The sequence below is a fragment of the Idiotropiscis lumnitzeri genome, chromosome 3, assembly GCF_059441095.1.
Source record: "Idiotropiscis lumnitzeri isolate Australia: NSW breed Sydney's pygmy pipehorse chromosome 3, RoL_Ilum_1.0, whole genome shotgun sequence".
Taxonomy (NCBI): Eukaryota; Metazoa; Chordata; class Actinopteri; order Syngnathiformes; family Syngnathidae; genus Idiotropiscis; species Idiotropiscis lumnitzeri.
The window spans coordinates 25,249,872-25,270,788 of record NC_142393.1 but is presented as its reverse complement, the minus strand read 5'-3'; the positions used below and the strand labels follow the sequence as shown (position 1 = coordinate 25,270,788).

Genomic DNA, 20,917 nt, shown 5'->3' with positions numbered 1-20,917 from the left:
GGTGAAACCAACAAAACCAAATTAATTGCAAAAAGCAGAGCTGCAAAAAGCCACCAATAGTCACGAAACTGGACCCCCTCTACACCTTGGTTGCGCCTAGAAATAATATCCATAAAGGTTATGACCAACATCCAACCCTAACCGCAATGCGGACCAAACTGAAATTGGTTGTCGTGGCACCGAAGGGGTTTTTGTGTGCCTTACTCTCAATGCACCCCCGACAGAACTCACCAAGTGATACACTTGAATGCCTTTTTCCAGTCCAGTGTGTAAACCTGGTCCACAGTCCATAAGGAAAACCACACAGTTCTCAGCCCCAGAGATATGAAAGTTCCCTGCTGTCCAGCACCCACTCCAAGGACTCCAAAAAACTTCAAACTGTTGTTCTGTGCATATAGGCACAAACAGGTCAGGATGAGACCCCCACCCATCACCTCTTGTCCACCGAGGTGAACCCGGGGCGGCATGGCTCAGACACTCAAATTACAAGCTCAGGCACCTTCCCTGCCCGAGAGGTGACATTCCCCATCTTGAGAGCCAACTTCTGCAGCCAGAAATTCATTCCATTGGTGACGTTGGGATCTTCATTGTGACACAACACCCTTCACCACGTAGTCATGCCTCAGTGTCCTCGAGGAAATGATGGGCAGAACGTTCACGCCATAACTACAGTTTTTTGGGGTATATTCATGTAATCTATTTGTTTAATGCGTGGTCAATGATAAAATACGAAATCAACACATCAAATATGACGTTATGTTGAAACTACTGTAGTGTGTAAAAAAGATGTGACATTGTGATTATGAAATATTTTCTCCCAAGTATTGACTACGATACATACGATGTATGAACTTACCTTGTATGAACCAGTATGTAAGGGGATTATCAACATTTTTTAAAAATGACTCAACTGTTATTTGTCACACAACCTTCTTTTTTTTTTTTTTAAATATAAATTTTACACTTCTCCATTCCGCCTTTTTCTCACCTCATCTTTTCATTAATCGCACAAGCACATGAACCACTTCTGGAAAGAATAAGGCTTCATACGTCATCAGTAACATCAGTTGCTTACAAGATGCTTTATAAAACACTTCTCAACACACAATTCGGAGCCACAGCACAATTTGTCCTATATCTATCCAATCACGCTTCCTGCATTCCAAAATCAGATAATTAGATGTGACAATATAACAGCTCTGATCCTAGCACCAAAAGGTGGAAAATTTGCAGGTTGAGTTGGTCCCCTCCCCCCTACATTGTGCTGCTATTCAGGGCTTTTTTTTTAATGGTTCGTTGTGAGTAGGATGCAAGCAGAACACTGATGTAGAACACTGATTGTTGTGATTGTATTTTCTTTATTATTTTAATGTATTGAAGGAGCTATAATACTCTAATCCCATCAGCTAAATAAATTCATTTGTCAATTATTTTTTTTAATCCAAACTCATGTCCTCATCGTCATCCTTTTTGTCTTTGGAGTCTCCGTCCTGGTCCGACTTTGTGTCCGTCTCCATTGCTTTTGCGAACGCCTCCAGATCTGCAGACAAAGTGGAAAAGGAAAATAAAGTCTGCTTTTAAAAATGGTAATGTTCCTTTTGGTGGACACTGTCCAGGATGCATTATTTGAGAAAAATATCTTAATGTAGTTGCACAACAGCATTGTGTTAATATTGCCATTGGATGTGTTACTACTAATCCCTAACAGTGATAAAAGTGAGTTGTGTACGAAAACAACTGACCTCCATTGTTGGCAGCATCCACAGCCTCTGTGGGTAACCCAAACTGGTTCATCAGTGGCCCCAACTGCCCTGACGCCAGAGCACTGCTAAACATGCTCATAGCCTGCAGAGAGCAAATCCAAACAAAAGCGATTGAGGATAACCGGAGACGTGTGCTGAATTGGAATGCAGGAAATGTACAATGAAGCATTAGCAATTTGATGCCAATTAAAATAGTTTCTACTTACGCTGATAGTCTTTTTATAAGCCAGATTTGTTGAGAATACATAAACGATAGCGATGTAAGAGTACTGTAAACATTTGGGGGTTTTTTAAGTCTCAGAATGACATAACATATGAAAGTATCCAAATGAGAACATTGAATACTCCCTGCCAATGTAGTTTTTTCCTGGCGCTATTGAGTGGGCTGAAGTGAGAAGTGAAACACTGCCCTCTGCTGTCAAAATTGTGTAAGTGACTCAGGGAACTTTTTGGTTTTAAGATTTTTGATTGTGGAAGTAAAGTAGGTCGGCCTTAAAAGGGACTGTGTAAAATTGAGTGCCATTTAGGAGTGAATTAAAAAGAATGTAAGGACCTAAGTTTGAAGTAGCGTGCACACTGGTGCCTCAGAGAGACCACGTTTTGCAAACAGTAAAGGAGCATCATCACAAACGACTTCTGGTATTCCCTCAAGTGGCGAAGTGATTCACATTTATATTACACAAGCTGTAATCATTGATCCAGCAAATTTGTGATCAGGTGATTGCCTCCTTAGGGTCTGGCAGCCAAGACATGTCAGTATCCCGAACAATGAGACTCCACCCATGTACATTTGATATATATATATTTTTTTACTGGACATGAGAGGGCAGGAGAAATAATAATAATAATAATAATAATAATAAAAGAAATGTATGTTGCTGCGAAAGAATAGTGAGTTTTTAAAGTGAATTAACTTTGAAAAATCTAATTTAAAATGTGACACCCCCCTACCTGTCTGCACATGTAAAATTCCACGTTAAACAGACACTGAATTGAAATCGATTTGCTTGTATTTGTTGAGAAAAACACGTTTACATTTTCAGTTAAAAGTTCAAAGACTGTAAACTGAAAATAATTTTCCAGTTGTTAGACTGGATGTTTGCATTATCCGCAGTATAAAAAGACCGTCAAATTACTGAGGTATGAGTTCAAAAGTTATATAAGACTGATTAAACTGCTAGGATGCTAAAAGAAGGGTAAAAAAGAACACATTGCCTGCTGGAACTGCGGTGAGCTGAGTGTGTTGTGGAGCTCGTCCGTGCTCTGCAACAGGGACTCCCCACTGGGAAGGAAGGGCATCAGCCTCTGCTGCACATCGGGGTTGGCCAGGATGGGAGCCATCACCTCTGGAGTCAGGGCAGTGGCCAGGTCCACTGTGGGAAACAAACTGGGCTTACAACCGCATTTGTTTTTCTTATCCAGTCTAATGCTCACTTGCAGTTCATCCTTCATAAATGAACATGTAGACGGCGTTTTATTATGACATTGCATGCTGAAGGGTGGCAAAAACCAAGGCAGAACAGTTGAGAAAAAAAAAATCAAATGGAATGATTTGAACCTTTCCTTTGTGAAATGTCTTGCACAAAGCTGATCATGGTTAAGTTGAGGAGTAAATTAATGTTAACACACTGCCAATGTTTATCAATGTAAAATTCAACAACTCATTGGGATTTTACCATCCCTTTGCAGATCAATTTTTACAAAATGTTATTTTGCACACTAAAGCAAAGAAAGACGAAGTGCTACATGCGACTTGCAATTTTTTTCTTTTAATTCTGTCAGAAAATCTGGACTGAAAACAGCTTTCCTCCACTTTAACTTTTCAATTATGTTACTCGTATATCGCCGGCATCAGATGGTCTCCTTGTACCACCAAAATCATCACTTTTCACAAGACCCCAAAACGGAATGTTTATTCAACCGTTAACATTGCGTCATCAAAATAACAAGCCATTTTCAACACTTTAGATTGGTCAACAAATTGTAATTGTTTGTGTCACGATCATGAGATAAGATGGCCAAGTTCTTGAAGTGAATGGCAAACTGCATGTAAAAGAGCCACTGATGTTAACCGTTTAGCAGAAACCAACCCATGTTCTACTGCAGATTTCAAGAGAGAAAATAAGACTAGTAAATGTTTTATCTTGTAAAAAAAATTAAGTGTATCACTGTCAATTGGTAGGTTGATAGTAATATTGTAAATATTTCATGGTCTTGAAAAATCTGTCAAAATGCTGGAAAATGGCTGGCAACTCTCTGAATCTGCAAGTATTTTGTTTGGCCAGTGGAGGGTGTAGCACAGCATACAAACACACAGAACACCTGTTCATCAGTTTCAGTCAGTAAAAAAATCCTGAGTTTGTGTACTACAGTGACCTCCTCACCTCCTGTGCCGCCGGCGGGCACATTCATGGTCGCCAGGATGCTCTGCAAGTCTCTCAGCTGGATGGGCTGCGTAGGGTTGTTCGCTGTGGCCCCCGCTGCCACGGACGACGCAGCAGGCGTGGGCGTTGGCGGGGTACTCGCGGGCGGGGACGCTACAGAGGCGGCGGAGGGATTAACGGGCGTGGTGGTTGCCTGGGAGGCACCGAGGCGACTGGTGGCAGAAGTCGAGGTGGGCGTGACCACAGTTGACGGGCTGAAAGGAGATTTTTGGAAAAAAAAAAAGGCTTTGAGCATCCTTTCACCAGCCTAATTACATTTTGAAACAATATTTGAATTTAAGGTTTGGGCACCTTGTGGAGGAATTGCTGGCAGCAGGAACACTACTGCTGCTGCTGCTGCTGCTGCTACTGCCCAAGAGATTAGCTAACCCTGGGCCGGCGAGTGCGCCAAGACCACCTGCGGGAGGGACCGACAGCTCCATTTGTCACTGGGCATCACAAAATCCTTCTGGCATCACTCAAGTTCCATCATACGTACCGATGCCGCCGAGGCCAGCTGGGCCAATCAGTTGCATGAGCTGGTTATGGCTCATGTTACCCAGAAGGCTCTGCAGACCACCCTCACCTTTGCATTAGAACAGAAGATGTCACTTTTTGCATGATGAGGAGGCAAACGTACTCACACCCTTTACCAAATTAAAAGTACAGAAATGTGTGTATTTAAAAAGTAAAAGTTGCACTTTAACTCAAGGTCCTATACAACTATATACTCAAAATAAAATAGGCAGGGGTTGCTGCAATACGAAAACCTATTTTTTTTCCTCTCCTCCTGACGGTTTCTATTTTCATTTCACAGCAGCCCAATTGTTAAAATTCTAGTTGAAATTTATGAAAGGTTTTTTTTATTGCTTCATAAATCTGCAAAACATTGTATAATGATATTCCACAGCAATATTCAAGTAGATGTAGAAATTCTAATTATGTAAAGGAATATAGGGCGTTTTTCACAGGATGGGCATTCGTCAGTGTTAGTCCATCAGTGAGCATCGGCCAGTATTTCTGTTGGCAACAAAGAGACAGACTGGGCCCACGTGGGTTGGCCTGAAATGCTGACAGGAACTTAGTGATGGCTATCTCTTTTTGAATACGCATAATAAGAATAGAGATTGGATGATATTGAAAATATATTGAGAGTTTTTTCTCAACAGTAATAACAATAAACTCAATGTTAGGTTGCGTGTGTACTTTTGCATATGTTTTACCTCCCAGAGCGGAGAGATCATGTCCTCCACTGCTGCCGCTTCCCAAAGCACCAGGCATGGGTGGGTTGTTGAGATACTCGTTCACTTTGCGACAGTACTCCTCATCCTTGTCAGTCTTGGCCTCCTGAAATCAAAGCAGACTAAGCAATGTGCATATGTGGATGTGTTGGCGAGAGAGACTGACAGGCAGGATACCTGCATCCAGAAGAAAAGCCTTTTGGAGCCAGCTTTGAACTTCAGGACGTAGACTCGGCCTGTGGTGCACTGGCTGACCCGTTTGAATTCGCAGTCATCAGGGAAGATGATCAGGTCCTGCATTTGAGCATGTGGCCAAAATTAAAACCTTTTCATCCATAAGCCACTATAGAAGATAGCTATTTTAAAGTGGTGATCTATTTGCACGAGTCTCTATACATTAGTAACTAGCACTAGAGTACCTTGCAGGTAAATAAAAAATACCCACGCAGGCACGGTGAGAACATGCAAACTCCACACAGGAAGGCCGGAGCCGGAATCAAACCCACGACCTATGCACTGTGAGGCCACCGTGCCGACCACGTTAAGTTATATATATATTTTTTTTATTATTATTTTAATCAGATGCAAGTATACTTTTCTAGATTTTTTGCTTTTGGCGTTGATTCCAAATCTGCCCTCCTTTTTTTCTCAAGCACATCAGGTTTTCATAATAATATAATAACAATAATATAATAAGCAATCTAGTTAAATGTTTAGTAATAGTTAGGATCTAAGGGTAGATTTGTTTTTCCTGAGACTTCATAGCGATAAATTACAATGCATTGTAAAATGAGTCTTGCAAACTTTTATAGGTCAAAACTAAAACTATAAAAAGAAGCTATGTTATCGGAACAACTTGACGTGGTAGAAAAAAAACGTTAGTTATTTTTTTTTAATTATCTTGAAAAATATATTAAGGGACACAAAGCCATTTCGGATTTAAAATTGTTGTGTAACAGGTGCCAGACAACTTCCCCTGTTTTTTTTTTTTAAAAAAGGTCGTGGCATGTTTCAATGTTCACTAAAGTGACTTAACGAGCGAATGTTCGCACTTTTTAAGTAAAGTGACAGCAAGGTATAAGAGCTCGTTCAAAGACTAGCAGCTACGTACATCGTCCACATTGCCAGTGGTGCGATCCTTCCAGCAGAAGTGGATGAGGGAGTCGTCAGTCTGCTGGATGTAGACTTGACCTTTGCGCTTGTCGGGGGTCACCGTGCTACCCTTCATGGTCATCTTACCAGCTCGAAACTCCACCAGGTACTTGCTGGAGGAACCGCGAGAGCCAGACACCATGCTGGGGAACAAAGCTCCAGAGGCCATAATGATGATGTTGAAGAAAAGGCGACGACGACTGCGGGTTACACAAGACGTAGAAACATTCTTAAGTGTCCGACCCAAACACTGCTGCTGATTAAAAATGACTGCATTTAACGTAAGACAAATTTCGTTTTGTATGTCATTACCACGTATTGTACGGATTGTTTGTTTTTTTGTCAAATGTTCTTCGACTACACTCGCACAGGATGACGCTGCATCTTTGAAGCCAGACGTATGTTCTCAGCTCAGTGTTCACAACGAACACTATGCGTTACATTGTAAAACGTGTAATAAACGAAAATTTTGTGTTAAAAATCGAGAAAAGGGCGTTACAAAGCAAAAGATTTTTTTTACTTACGATAGCAATGCGTTATCAAAAACGGAAGAATGGACGATATGAGGGAGCTTGATTGTGATTGGTTTATATGGTCACATGCTTCAATGTGATTCGTGAAGGCACGGTCATTGGCCGAGCTGAGCAAGGAGGACTATGATAGGAGAATATGATCACGTGGTTCACTGTAATTGGCCGGTTTAACAGAGACCGCACAGCAAAGTGCATTTTGGTTTCCGGTCACCACAATCAATGCCTCTTATTCCAAAATTGTAAAGATTTTATTATAACGGATTCCACAAATACAACAATACACCACTTAGATGAAAGAAAAGAGCACGTACATGTTTATATACTTTTTAAATATTAAAATATAATTAGGTACATTTTATGTGTACCTGAAAATGTAAGTGTTGCTTAGTTGTGCTTTAGTGGTTCATAAATGAATCTCATTTTCATTTTGTAGTTTGCTATGGTAATGCCGAGTAATGAAATAACACATGAACCAGTTCATTTTCATTGTCCATATTTTAATGTATTATTCAGTCTTCCTGGTTTGCGTGTGGATGTGTCATGTCAGAGGGATGATCACTGAACAGACAATCCAAACAGGGAGCATATTGATTCCTGCACCTTTTGTGTCTGCAGGGTTGAAAGTGCTTGGAACCAAACAATACTGCATATATGTACGTATGTACATACTGTAAGTATATATGCATGTCTATATATGAACGTATGTGCATAGCCTTCTACTGTGGAGTTTTATGCAATGTTAGTTCTTACAAACAATAAGCGTGCTGTATCACATTCCATACAGAATCACTCCGTGGCGATCACAAGTCGGCTGCAAAGCTCAACAGCAATTAAATGTTAAAATCTTTCACATTTATGAAGGGTTCACTGAATGGATTGGCTTGCATAGGTTCGGGCCCTGTTCTGACACAGGACTTTGGTTGTTGGAAGAAAATGACAGAAGTCTTCATGCTCATGTCGGAATCGACGTTTTGTGTGTGAACATAAGAAGTCTAAAATATACAGTCACAGCTTTCGGTTAAACCAAAAAATGTTGAGAATCCCTTTGCTTTGAAGTTCGATCTAAATATTTACAGTATTTCCCTTCAGTGCAGAAGACATACTATGGCTTTAACAAGTGTAAAAGATCATCTTTGAATACCATGCATGCACCAAAGATTCTACACATTAGCAGCTACATCAGAATGCGGCAACCAACAATAGCAGTTTACTGTGCAAGTAAAATTTGGGAAAAGCAGCTTGCTTTCACAGGTTTTCAACTAGTGAGAAAAACCCCTTATGATGTCTTCCGACCGGCTTAGTGGGCTTTTAATAATCTATAACGCACTATAGAAAAGTAGCACACGTTTAAATAACCCGATTTGAATGCAACTTGATAGAAGTAGGTGCTGCATCCACATGTAACGTTAGCACCTGAACTTAAAACATAGACAAGACTGTATGTCCTGTGATTTAAATCATTTTACAGCGGTGTAACATTTGCTTCATTTGGACTATGGTTAGTAGAGTACATCAAATGTGAGCATACTGGGCAATATGATCAATATCTACAGTAAGTAAACTCATTAGAACCTTTCCCGTGGGTGGTTTTCACCAACACAGACATGATCAGTTCAAACGCTAACACAGTTGTGTCCAATATGTCACACCTATCTTAAGATGTTGAGAGAAATCAGATGACAGCATCTTCTATTGTCAGTAAATGTTGGGACAGTCAGCGAAGTTCCTGTCAAAGTATCCACCCTTGTACAGCCAATCCGCCGCACCCGTGTGAGGGTTGACTCCTAACTGGAACCACCTGAAGAGGCATGAGCAATATGTTATTTTTGTGTCAATGTGCCAGCCTCTGAATCACACGCTAGCTTCATCAACTAATAACTGTAGCTGTTTGGCATTCGTAGCACAGTAACATTGAACTTCATGTTTTTGACCAGGTTGTTCTGGCAATGGCGCCCTGTTGCCCCTCAAATCGCAGACCTGTCTTGGTACTGAGGGTAACCTGAACGTCACCACCAAATGCCGCCTCCTGAGCAAACAGAACCCCCTTGGGCTTTTTAAATCTTTTTCTTAGGTTGAACTTCATTTTTGGACTTCACTTTCCTGCGTTTTTCTTTTTTTCCTCCTGGTGCTCGCGGCTACCCTCACCTCTTGTGTTAGAGTGACGTCCGACCTAAAGTAAGTGGATCTTGCAATTTCCCAAGAGATACAGTTGTTGCATAATTTTATAGAGAATTAAACACAGCTTTGCACATTATTCAACCTCAAACCGATATGGCATTCAACTTTCACTCCACACACTCATTCTTCCCTATAATTACTCCCACACTTGTTTTCTTTTCATGTCGCCAATTTGTGTCCACATTTAGTAATGTTTTTAGTTGTATAGAATTTTGTGTACAGTTTTGTGTGTGTTTAGTAGAAATAGAAAAGAAACCTCTCATATACAGAAATACAGTCTGAGTTGTTTGTGTTTCATCCAAGTGTCACTCCCTAATCGGGTATCTCGGATTTACATTATTCAATGTAATTCCTTCATATAAAGAATAATTTACCAATTTCTTTCCAGTTGATTTGACGTGTTGAGACTTCAATTCCGAAAAAATGGACAACTTTGTCCATTAATTTGAAAATCCAGAAGTTGTGAATTAATCACTCAATCGTTGGACCTCGACTTGAGATAGGTTCCAGGTTAGGTTTCCCCATATCATGGGGAATATAATATGTTGACCTTTTGCTGAGAGTGCACACAGTTCAATACCTGGTCGACCACTCCTCGTCCTCCTTGGATCTCTCTTTGCGCGCGGCCCTCTGTTTCTCCTCAAGGCGCTCTTTCTCTGCAGTTGCCGTATCTGTGTAAGTACACCACGTCAGGACTACAGAAGAAAAGCCACAAGCGTCTCGATGTTGTAGAGTGCCGCTACCCAAGTCTCCGCTCTCCATGGCTCGGATGTCGGGCCTCTGCCGGCAGTCGGTCGGCGCCAGAAGTCGCTCCATGCCGGGCTCCAGCTCGTTTAACGTCACAGCAAAGCTGGTAAAGTTGTACATCTGAACGAGATGACGAGGATTAGCATATGCCACTAACTCCGCAAGGTGTGAGGATGTGCGAAACGCCAACCAGGGCTGAGTGAGCAGGCCGTGGTGATATCCTCCAGAGTAAGGCACTTCCCGGTATCACAGTCACAGTTTCTTGAACCGTCTTCTCACCTTCAGAACTATGTTCCTGCACAAACACACACACGCACCAATCACTAACACCATCATATGTGGAAGGAGAGAACCTGATGCAAACAGCAGTCACAGAACTACACTTGCCACAAATTATACACATCTCTCAAGCAACAATGCATGTCATGGCAAAGCATTATGGATTAGTGCTGGGAATGAGCTTGTCATTCACTACACTTTGGACATAACAGCTGCAGCAGCACACTACAGATACAAAATACAATGTTTAACCTTACCTGCTACTCATGCCACTGCATGTTATTGTGAAAGAAAAGAAAAATGAATACACACAATCCATAGAAGACTCGAAAACAAGGGAACAATTTTGGCAATGTTATTTTTTGGGGGGTAGAGCGACAAGCATTGTCCTCCCAAGTCATACATTAAGGACCACCGCACACTGAGTGATGAGGCCAGTCATGTTGGAAAATGCATCCTAGAAAATCAAACTAATTAAAATTGGCGACTCACACAACACACCTGATGGTTGACCCAAGCATGTACCAGTTGGCTGCAATGGAAAAACTGCATCCCCTGGGTTTTCAACATTTTGAGGGTCAACATATTTAATTGAACTACAAACAACAGTGCAATTGTCGAAGGAGAAGTAGATTGGCCTGGATGTCGTTTTTTTTTTTTTTTTGTACTCTAACGTTTTTTGTGTAATCCATTACAGCAGCGCTTTTGTGAATCAATTTAACTTTGCTTCTAGACAGGAAAACGAGACCTAGGATCGCCACCAAGTTCTCCCAGTGAATCCCGGCTCTGCTGGTGACAACATCTCAAGGCAAACAATCCAACGGACACTGCACACTTCTGGGTTTCTGCCACAGTCGCAGAGCGTGCAAGACACAGCTCATTAGGACAAAGTAGAACATTTCTGGTCTTTGGTCACATGAAACAAAATGTTATTGTTTGGCCACAATCATGATCCCTGACTTGATGTTTTAAAAAAGAATCAAATAAATAAATAAAAGGGGAGCCTAATGCTTTGGAGGTATTTTCAGTCATGGACCAGGGAACCTAGTCACAGTAAATGGCACCAAGAAAAAAAAGCAATCATCAAGGTTCTCAACAACAATATTTGGTAGTCTGTGAGAAACTTGGTAGGCACACAAAAACATGAACGCTCTGCAGTGGCCCAGCCTAGGTACTGATTTTAATCCAAATGTAAAACTGTGGAGGGAACGAAAGACCAGAGCCTTGACGGCAAAAATATCAGTGGAGAACGTGCAAAAAGCTGGTAAGCAAATTGCTGTCGTAGCCAATAAAGGCTTTTCTATGGATAATTGAGAAGGTTACACGGGTCAACAGCAAACTTGAATCAGAGATGGCTTTTGTGCATCTCCAGCGTATTATTGACAATGATTTAAAAAATTTTGGGTTTTTAAGTGAGACCAACTGCATAAAAGCTTATAGATGTTGTGGTTGCCACGGCTGGCAGAAATATGTCACACTGGGTTGTCACAGGATTTTTACAGTCTGAGATTAAGAGGCACTCTAAAGAGACACACCAGTCTTAAGCACATGTCCATTTGCTGGCTATCCCATCAGACTCCCCCATTGCCCTCACTCTATTGTGACGTGCGCATACTCACAGCTGACAAAGAGGCCCTTTAAAGTGGCTACAATAGTGGACTAACCAAGGGACAGATGCATTTTCACATTGACTGCATAGCTAGCTATCTAGCTGTTGGAGTTCCGCATTACTATATTGAAGTTCAGGCACTTTTTTTTAACCAGGAAACATCATTTTTGGTGTGACATGTGATAAGTAATGACATTTTTGGTGGCCGTTACATCTGTTTTGCGACACTGTTTGACACTGAATAACGAAGCAAAACTAGCACCTAATGGTCGGCCACTCATAAATTCTAGTTGCACAACCCTGCACGGCGCAGTCGCTCGGTGTGCGGTAGGGCCGAAGGTGTTTTAGCAGCATATCAGCAATGCAATTCAAAATCCACTCACCTGCTTCAACTTCTTTGAGTCTGCTCCTGCCTTCTTATCAGACTTCTTATGTGCTTCATAAACCTTGGGCTCCACACTGTACATGCACTCGGTCCATTTGCCATAAATCATGCGGTATTTCTTCTTCCTGGTTCAACAGCAGGGATGCAAACCAGATGCAGTAAAAGAGTTCTAGCACACTGAACATTAATACGTTGCACTGCTCTTACCTGCTGTCTTGGATGTGACCCTCTACTTTGTGCAGCTCTTTCCCAAACATCCCACCCGGTTTGAAATTCAACACACACTTTTCTCCTGTGCTAAATTATCACCATAAGCACAATGTCAATGGTCTATCATTTAAAATGCTTCCAAGAAAATACCTGTCATGGTACCTGTGGTTTACAATCTCAACTGTTCCGTACTGCTCGATCCAAATCTTTCCTATGATGACATTATGCACACAGCACATTGGGTTGGTCCATGTGTATGCTTCTTTATGTCTGAAAGAAATTCACAACATTTTCAATACTTCTTTGTCAGTTTGAGACAAAAAGGTAGAAATTGTACAATTAGCTGTGGTTTTAAGTTGTTGGTAAATGTTCGCTATAGAGCGGTCTTAAACTTTGTTTTTTATCCTTCGTCTTCATCTCCCCAAAGAAGAGTTAGAGGCAGGGCAAAGAAAGGTTTAGGGTTAAGATGAAGGGAATGGGCTTCGCATGCTAACATTTAGTAACTTCAAGAATATTAGTTCTTTAATGCTCACATCACATGGAAATCATTGTTCACACAAGCAAGTTTAACAGACAGAAAATGTGCATCCCACCTCACAGAAGTGCTTTTTGCTGCCTAACTGCACGTTGCGGCCTTTTTACTCAGCACCAGTTTTCTTTTACGCTAAATATTTTTATGCTTATCAGTAGGATAGTTATTTGTTCAAAGCAATTATTTTTCTGTAAACTATTGTTTTTATTCATTTATTTTACATTGTCATTGTAATTGCAAAACAAGCAAATATATTTTTTAAAAAATGTGTCAATTCAAATATTTTATTTGGCTGTTTTCCATACTATTGACGTAATCAACAATCAGTCTCGTTAAGAGTAGTAACAAGGTTAGACCATTAACGATACTCATCTTTATGTCTAATGCATTCTGAAAGCAATCCAACTAAATATTAACAAGTTCTCACTTCAATAACTCCAGCGTCATGGTGCCTTTGGGTACGGCCTCCACACTTTTGCCCCAGAATGTGAGTTTTGGGTAGATGGATCCGTGGAATGCAAATTCTTGCTTCAGAGACTCTGCGTGGAAGGCACTGACGGGAGGGTGATGGCTCACCTGCTCTGAGATCAATCTGAAGCCATCTTCCTCTCTTATATAAGAAAAAAAATATTTACAAGATAAAATGAACATGATTTTTTTTTTTGAGGGGCGGGGGGCATGAGCTTTCTCATCAATTCTTCTGTACCTTGTGAGTTCGAAGGTCTCCCCCAGTAATGGATTAAATGGTTTTCCAGTCCGTTCCCATTGAGATGCTACAGCTGAAACAGCAAAGGCAGCAACAACCTATTGTGATGGGGAAAAAGAAGCAGAGACAATTTTTCATTCACTTTATATATGGACTGGACTCACTCCTAAAATAGAATGAATGAAAAGATTGTCAAATGAACAGCAGGTATGATTTCATGTGGACAGAAGGCATTCACATTCCCGTTAAGATGTATCAACTGGAATCCCACATGGTTTAAGTTCGGAACTGTCGTAGAAAGTGGGCTTGCACTATGAGTTACCATGTCAACACCAACTGTCTGATCCGAGTCCGCAAATTTTCAGCCAATTATGAATGCGCCTATACCCACTCTAAGAAATGGCTGAAATATCACCCATTTGTGCACACTACTTCAAGATGCACATTAGCTTTACAACTTGGTACAGAGTCATGTCTGTGCAACATGTTCACAGTTAAAATGGTACCTTGAGATACCATTTCTGTACGTTCTGTGACCACACTCGCAACTCAAAACACTTGTACTGCGAATCATCTTTTGTCATTGAATTGAAAGGAAGTGTTATTAATCCGTTCCGGTCTCCCCCAACCAAAAACAAACATTTTTTTCATGTGTTTTGTAAAAAAGAAAATAGCATTCCATAATATTGAACTTTATAAAAACAGAGCAATAAAAATTCAATAGAATGTAAAGCAGCAATACATTTGTGCATGATTTATTGCTTCACCTCAATTCATTGTGCCACTCCTTCTGGTGGGCACACCTTGGCCACCGGCAGGAGACATATAACAAGTCTTAAGTATGTAAGTTCTACAGATACAAATGAAGAAGAGAACCCACTACGCTGGTGGGCATCAGAGGGTAGAACCAGCAGAGCGCAATAAAAGAACTTGCCACAGTAGGAGAGCGGGGACGCAACATGGGCTCCCAAATGACTAGGTGGTGCCACCGTGCGACACACACCCAGGTCTGATCAGCCTGTGGTGGGCCAACTTCGGCAGAGGGGATCTTGTAGAAAGCGCTGAAACACTCAATGAAGTCGAGGCACACAACTGATGATGTGTCGGGCGGTGTGCACCACATGATTATCAGTGCCAAGTCCCACTCCACTCAAGGGGACAGATGCAACTCTTCATTGGTTGTGCAGCATAATTAGGGATTTTTGACAGCTAGTCCTATAAATAAGTGACGTCAATAACGCTACTCTGACATGACCATGCTTTTTGACAATAAGATATCTAACCTGTTACTATTTTCAGACCTGTAACCAGATTACTTGTATTCATCCAATTTACTGTTAATATGCTTGTCATTTCCCTTAGTAAAATGACAAACACTTTACAGCTCCTTCAGTGACAGACTTTTACACCCTCGCTGTACCAAAGAGAGATTTCGCCGCTCCTTCCTGCCGACTGCTGTCAGACTTTTTAACAAGAACATTGGGTCAGGCCTACAAATAGGAGGGCATTAGTGCAATTGTGCAGTCCTAGAATGCAATATACACTACTACGTTACTTTCAGCCAAGGGTGTACTTAAACATCGACCAATGATGTATTTTGTTTACCATTACGGTATTCTTATTACAATACTTCTATCACTGTAGTATTTCTACCACTGCAGGATGTTCACTATTACAGTACTTTTATCATTGCAGTACTTTTATAATTACGGTATTTCCTATCATTGCAGTACTTTTACTATTACAATACTTCATCATTGCAGTATTTTTCCATCGTTGCAGTACTTCTACCATTATCGTACTTTTATCATTGCAGTATATTTTATCATTGCAGTACTTTTACCATTACAGTACTTTTATCATTGCAGTATTTTCTATCATTGCAGTACTTTCCTGTCATTTCAGTACTCTCACCATTACAGTACTTTATCAGTGTAATATCTTTATCATTGCAGTATTTTCAATCATTCAGTAGTTTTTATCATTACAGTGTTTCCCCCTCTGTATAATGGACAGGCATTAGGAGTGTTTCCTTACACTTAGATACGTTTATACTGTGTATATTTGCATGCTTTTTATGAATGTCTGCTGCTAATGTTACACATTAACGGCTACATTACGCCGCCGACTCTGTGTGATCTATATCTTTGCTGCTGTAACACTTCAAATTTCCCCATTGTGGGACTAATAAAGGACATCTTTATCTTTTTATCTTTATTTCCCTTAGTAAAATGACAAACAGTGTTTGCTCTCTTTTTCAATATCGAGGAGTGACATCATGTATGCTCCAACTCACGTTTTCCGCCAGCGGAACAAACAATGGACTTCCTTCTTCCTAGGGCCTCTATTTACATATTAGTGCCACCTACCAGAAATCCCGTTGAGGAGGAGCACAACAGAGGCGCAACAGAAAAACAAGACAATCCTTCCTCGACAAAGTAATTTCATGGAGATGGCAAGTAAGATGATGTCACATCATCGACATGATTTGTTTGTGTATGTGGGATTAAATGATGGTTGAATATGATCAACGCTGCTCGCCTTCACACGTTTTCAGAGGCAGATAACTGTGAGTGGTCTTAAACAACACATCTCATTCGCAGCAAATAGTTCAAGCAACTTTAAAAAAAATGCAGTGTTGATGTGTATGCTATTTTATATTTTTTATGTGGTGAAATGCATTTGAAAACCACTGCTTGGTGGTCTAATGTTCTGAGCAACCATGTCAGTGTTCATAAAAATGTAAAAATAATATTAAAATGTAATACTAATTTGTTTGCGATGGTAAGGCTGATACTAAGTCGTTAACCTTTTATTTTCCCGGTAATGTAATAGTTATCGCTCTCTGGCTACTTGCGTATCATTGCATCATAGTGCCACAGGAGCTAATTTGCGCAATTTGAAAATTTACTTCTTCACGCTCCCTTTCAGGCAAAAAGTTCTTTTGTTACCAATTTGCTCTTTCTTTATTGTTGAGATATGATTATGCTGCTTTTGCAACCGTCTGAAACAAAAAAAATAAAATAAAAACAAATTTAATTGTTTTTACAACTTACATTACACATTCATTTTTGTAATTTTTTTATTACAGGGTTAACAGTTAATAAATGTCAGGAAAAAAAAAAAGATTGGCTTCATTTTATATGTTTTCGAAAGTGCAGTGGAACCTCATGAACGACGGCTCATATCTCGAAACACTAAGTCGAGCCACTCGCATCTGAAAGCACCACTATATTAATAATTCAGATTTTTGTGGCCAACACAGTTGATGTCCTGACAATCCCTAGAGTCATTCGTTGATCATACCTGCATGCGTTCTAAGGAGTCAGGCAAAGCGCAGGCTCTGTGGATGAGGTGAGTGTGTTCCATGTACTCCGAGAGTCTCTGGAGGAAGCTCAGTGGCTCATTAAACACAAGTGGCATGGCTATTTTGGACAGCTCCTATAGCAACACAACATAAAACAACATTGACACTCCAGTGGTTTGACAGAATGCCAATTTTATTGTGTGTACAATGAAGAGAAAAAAAGAGCAGTTAGATCCAGTGTAATGTTACTCGAGTTACTATTTTGGTCCTTCTGATGATCCAAAAATGTGACAGCCAAACCAAATATAGCTGACTGAGCAGAGAAGAGGACCAATAGTTCATTTGCAACAACACAATCAAGAGGAAACAACTCAGGAAAAGGTGCTGGAAAAACTACCTGTAATTGCAAGACAAATGCAGAATGTAATGTATTTGGACATGCTGGGTTATAAGAAAGCTTTTTGCAAAATGAAAGAATTGTTTGTAAAACTGTGATGGGTGACGATAAGCATATCTGCTCTATTCTACTATATGTCTTGTTAAAAATTAAAATGATGACTGCCTTTGACGGTTTGGGTTTTTGTAAAGATGTTTTATTGTTATATTATTTTTTTATTGCTATTACTCACCATGCCGATACATTTCCTCAATATGCTTGTCACGCTGAAATTGCTTCTGGTGATCATTTCAGCAGGCAGGCTTTTCCTTGGAAATACAAACACTAAAAGTTATGCTTTGTTTAGTATTAATTGGAACTCGCAACAACTGGTGTGTTGCTACAAAATGAAAATAAGAATTGGCCCCAACACATCTGCCAAATGACCTGTTACACATTACCAACGTAAGGAAGTGGTTCAATTGTTCAGGTATTGTGGGCAGCACCATCATCGATTAGTTACCACCTCACTATTTTGATGTTCAAGGTTCCAATCGCGCATGTTAGGTTCACTTCAAGATTCTAAATCAGGGGTGTCCATCTTAATTTTGTCATGGGAACATGACTGCAAAACCATAAAAACGTATGATCACATCATATGATCACATATACACAACAAATTGATGGAAAACTAATTTTTGAATCAGGAACCAGTTGATCCATGACCCTATTGAGGCTGAACTAAACTGGCCTGACCAATATGGATTTTTTTTTTTAGGCCAATGCTAATTCTGATATTTGGCATAGTAAAATTCTGGCAACCAATTATTCTGCAAATTAATTTTAAATTTTGTATAAAACTACTAAAACAATATCTTAATGGGTCTCTGGATGCTTACAACAACATAGATATGAATTATAGACAAAAAATAACTGTTTTACAATACATTGTGCTTCAGCCTTTTTTATCATACACAATAGAAGAATTTGCAAAAATTCACAGCTTTTTAGCAGCTTCTTTTTAAACTGTTTGTTTGAATATAGTTATTTGTTGTAATGCGTTTATGTGGGGAAAAATGTTTTGGGAACGGGCTAATTTCAGCTGATTAAATTGGCTAGCCGATTAATCGGTCAGGCCAGAATGAGCTGTATTGAAGATGGATGGATGGATGGATGGATACCAATGCAAGGTTCCTCACCTACGCCGCCACACTGCATTGTTCTGTGCAGCGCAGCCATCGGTGACCTGGTTGCTGCTGTCGAACACCAGGGCATCCTTGAAACTGACCTCCAAAGAATCATCAGACTCAAGCCCTGAGAAATGACAATCCTTTTCATTTATGCACATCAGGAAATATACACTCAAAGCCTCTTAAAATTACACTGCATCATACCAAGTAGTGGCTGCGAACCAACTACAACAATAGGCAGAGCAGGGCAAAGGTATGTTTATTTGCATAGCACAGGGTGCTCCAAGGCTATGTCCGAATGTGCACACGATTCCCTATTTAGCACACTATTAAGGGGTTATGCCATTTTTTGGGGGTATCAATATGCTAAGTGAGTATAATTAATTGTAGGGCACTCAAAATTACTCACAATGCAATTGAAAAGGTTGCGTGCTTTGAAGTTCACTCAACAGGTTAATATAGACTACAATGCATTGCGAGCAGAAAATCAACATGGCGCAAGTATCTAAGCGATTCAGTAACAAATAAATAAAGTACAAAATTAATATTTTTTTTATTCACAACAAATATATTCAAATGGTCACGTAATATGTGGCGAGTAGAAAGTCATGAGCTGGCTGTCTGAATGGCCAAACAGAATGAGGGAACTACTACACATTGCCATATATAGTGTGGGGATATACAGTGAATGAGGGGTTAGGGAAGAAAGGTGGACATTCGGACACAGTCCAAGTCCAAGTCCAAGTCCGGTCCTCGGGAGCCCCTATGCAGCCTTGTTTAGATGTTTCCCTCGCTCCATCGATTGCTAACAGGTTTTTGCAGACGTTTTCCTCCCTTTTAAACATTTTTTACATTTATTAACTATTCATGCTAACAACATAATTGCCTAACTCAATGTTTTTCCAAAGTCAGATTTTTGCATGAAATTACTGCCTATAGAACAGTGGAGATGTTGCAAAAACACCCATCTTAATTTAATTACTTGAGTAATCAATTGGATAATTGATTCTAAAAACATTTGTTTGTGGCAGCCTAATATCAACCAATTCAAGTTGGGAGATGAATGGGAGAAATTGTATGGGTTAAAAATGAAAGGGCATTAGTAGAGCTTATGAAAGTAAACCCTGCCATGTTTTTTAAAACAAATTAATACTTCAGAATGGGTTTTTGTGAGCATGACGCTAATTTGGATAATTCCATTATGGATATTATATACATAAAAATGTATTGTTTGAATAATGAATGGGGAACAGGATTCATATATTCCCAGGAGGATTTTTTGGAGTTTAATTTCATGTTTGAAAATGGACATGATTTAAATCTATTAAGTTCCAGTGTTAGTTCATTCCACAAATCTGTTCTTTGTAATGAAATACAGTACGATTTTAGTTCCTCTGAAATGTGTTGGCTGGAATTGGTTGAGATGCATGGTAGAATAATCACAAATTTGATCATTTTAAAGTGCTGAATATTTTTGGCATTCCATTATTTTAAAAGTGAATTAAGAAGATCGTTTCAATTCCACAATATCTAGACATTTTAAAAGCCTCAAGTTATGGATTAAAATAGTTGTCCTTATATTTTCCTATATTAAAACATATTCTCATTGTCTTCTTTTGAAATTTAATTTTTCTTCTTGGACGCAAATTTGGATGACGTGTTACCCCAAATGTGAGAATATTAAAGCCTGCAGAAGAAACGAAGCGTGCCGTGCTGAAGAAACTTGACAACTCCACAGCTGTTGGGTCAGCCTGCCTCACCTGTCTCGGCGTCGAAGAACTCCTCCTCGCAGTTCATAGTGAGTCAAGAGGGCAGTCACTCACAAGTCATGTTGAAAGCAGCGAGCTCGCCCCCCAGTCTGGACTCCCTCCGAACATCGCAGAGTGTGTTTTGACACAGCGACTGTAAACACACGCAAGGAGGAGGACGCATTCGTTAACGACAGCGAACGGACGACAGCTGCCTGCTAACATTCATGTTGAAATGGCTTGCATGGGCTAGCTAGCGAAATAGTACTTAGCAACGCGAGAGAGTTAAAACGTGCGCGGCGTACTCCCAAACAAGTAAATTGCAACCGTGATGCTGACATGTGCATGTAAAACAAGTTTACTGAAATATACCTGTCAAGCCAATGACTGAGTCGCCAACGTAAACAATCGAGGACAGTTCAGTTGAGCGTTTGCGAACAGGAGGAAGTAGGTGGCAAGGACACCATGATTGGCGTGTGTGTTAGCCAATCACAGCGCAGTCTGAAAGTTGACGCGCATAAAGGTGCTTTTCGAAGAT

The 20,917-nt window shown here is 40.2% G+C and overlaps 2 protein-coding genes and 1 long non-coding RNA gene across 5 annotated transcripts; 1 reads left to right on the top strand and 2 right to left on the bottom strand.

Moving 5' to 3' along the window:
- Positions 1-1,338: 1,338 nt before the first annotated feature.
- adrm1 (ADRM1 26S proteasome ubiquitin receptor) lies at positions 1,339-7,212 on the bottom strand. 2 transcript variants are annotated; one of them, XM_088290193.1, is made up of 10 exons: positions 7,104-7,212; positions 6,539-6,779; positions 5,605-5,721; positions 5,410-5,533; positions 4,686-4,772; positions 4,499-4,604; positions 4,148-4,401; positions 2,979-3,136; positions 1,743-1,845; positions 1,339-1,540 (listed from the first exon to the last, which is right to left on the bottom strand). In XM_088290193.1, exons 2-10 carry the CDS (start codon positions 6,746-6,748, stop codon positions 1,437-1,439), a joined length of 1,263 nt encoding a protein of 420 aa, XP_088146319.1. In that variant the 5' UTR covers positions 6,749-6,779; positions 7,104-7,212; the 3' UTR covers positions 1,339-1,436. The 2 variants fall into 2 exon arrangements, with proteins under 2 accessions (XP_088146319.1, XP_088146320.1); XM_088290194.1 differs by lacking the exon at positions 7,104-7,212 and adding an exon at positions 6,892-7,090.
- LOC148340609 (uncharacterized) lies at positions 6,555-10,127 on the top strand. Its single transcript, XR_015842508.1, has 3 exons — positions 6,555-6,860; positions 9,047-9,287; positions 9,953-10,127. It is a non-coding gene; the product is annotated as an uncharacterized LOC148340609 (long non-coding RNA).
- On the bottom strand, positions 7,589-20,853 carry LOC148340608 (oxysterol-binding protein-related protein 2-like). Of its 2 annotated transcripts, XM_088290192.1 has the most exons (14): positions 20,752-20,853; positions 20,392-20,533; positions 18,641-18,755; positions 17,695-17,770; positions 17,065-17,199; positions 13,759-13,856; positions 13,480-13,662; positions 12,683-12,790; positions 12,518-12,607; positions 12,309-12,435; positions 10,228-10,332; positions 10,034-10,157; positions 9,871-9,961; positions 7,589-8,910 (listed from the first exon to the last, which is right to left on the bottom strand). In XM_088290192.1, the coding sequence occupies exons 2-14, from the start codon at positions 20,426-20,428 to the stop codon at positions 8,808-8,810; spliced, it is 1,392 nt and encodes a 463-aa protein (XP_088146318.1). In that variant the 5' UTR covers positions 20,429-20,533; positions 20,752-20,853; the 3' UTR covers positions 7,589-8,807. The 2 variants fall into 2 exon arrangements, with proteins under 2 accessions (XP_088146318.1, XP_088146317.1); XM_088290191.1 differs by having other exon boundaries at positions 13,480-13,856.
- Positions 20,854-20,917: the final 64 nt, after the last annotated feature.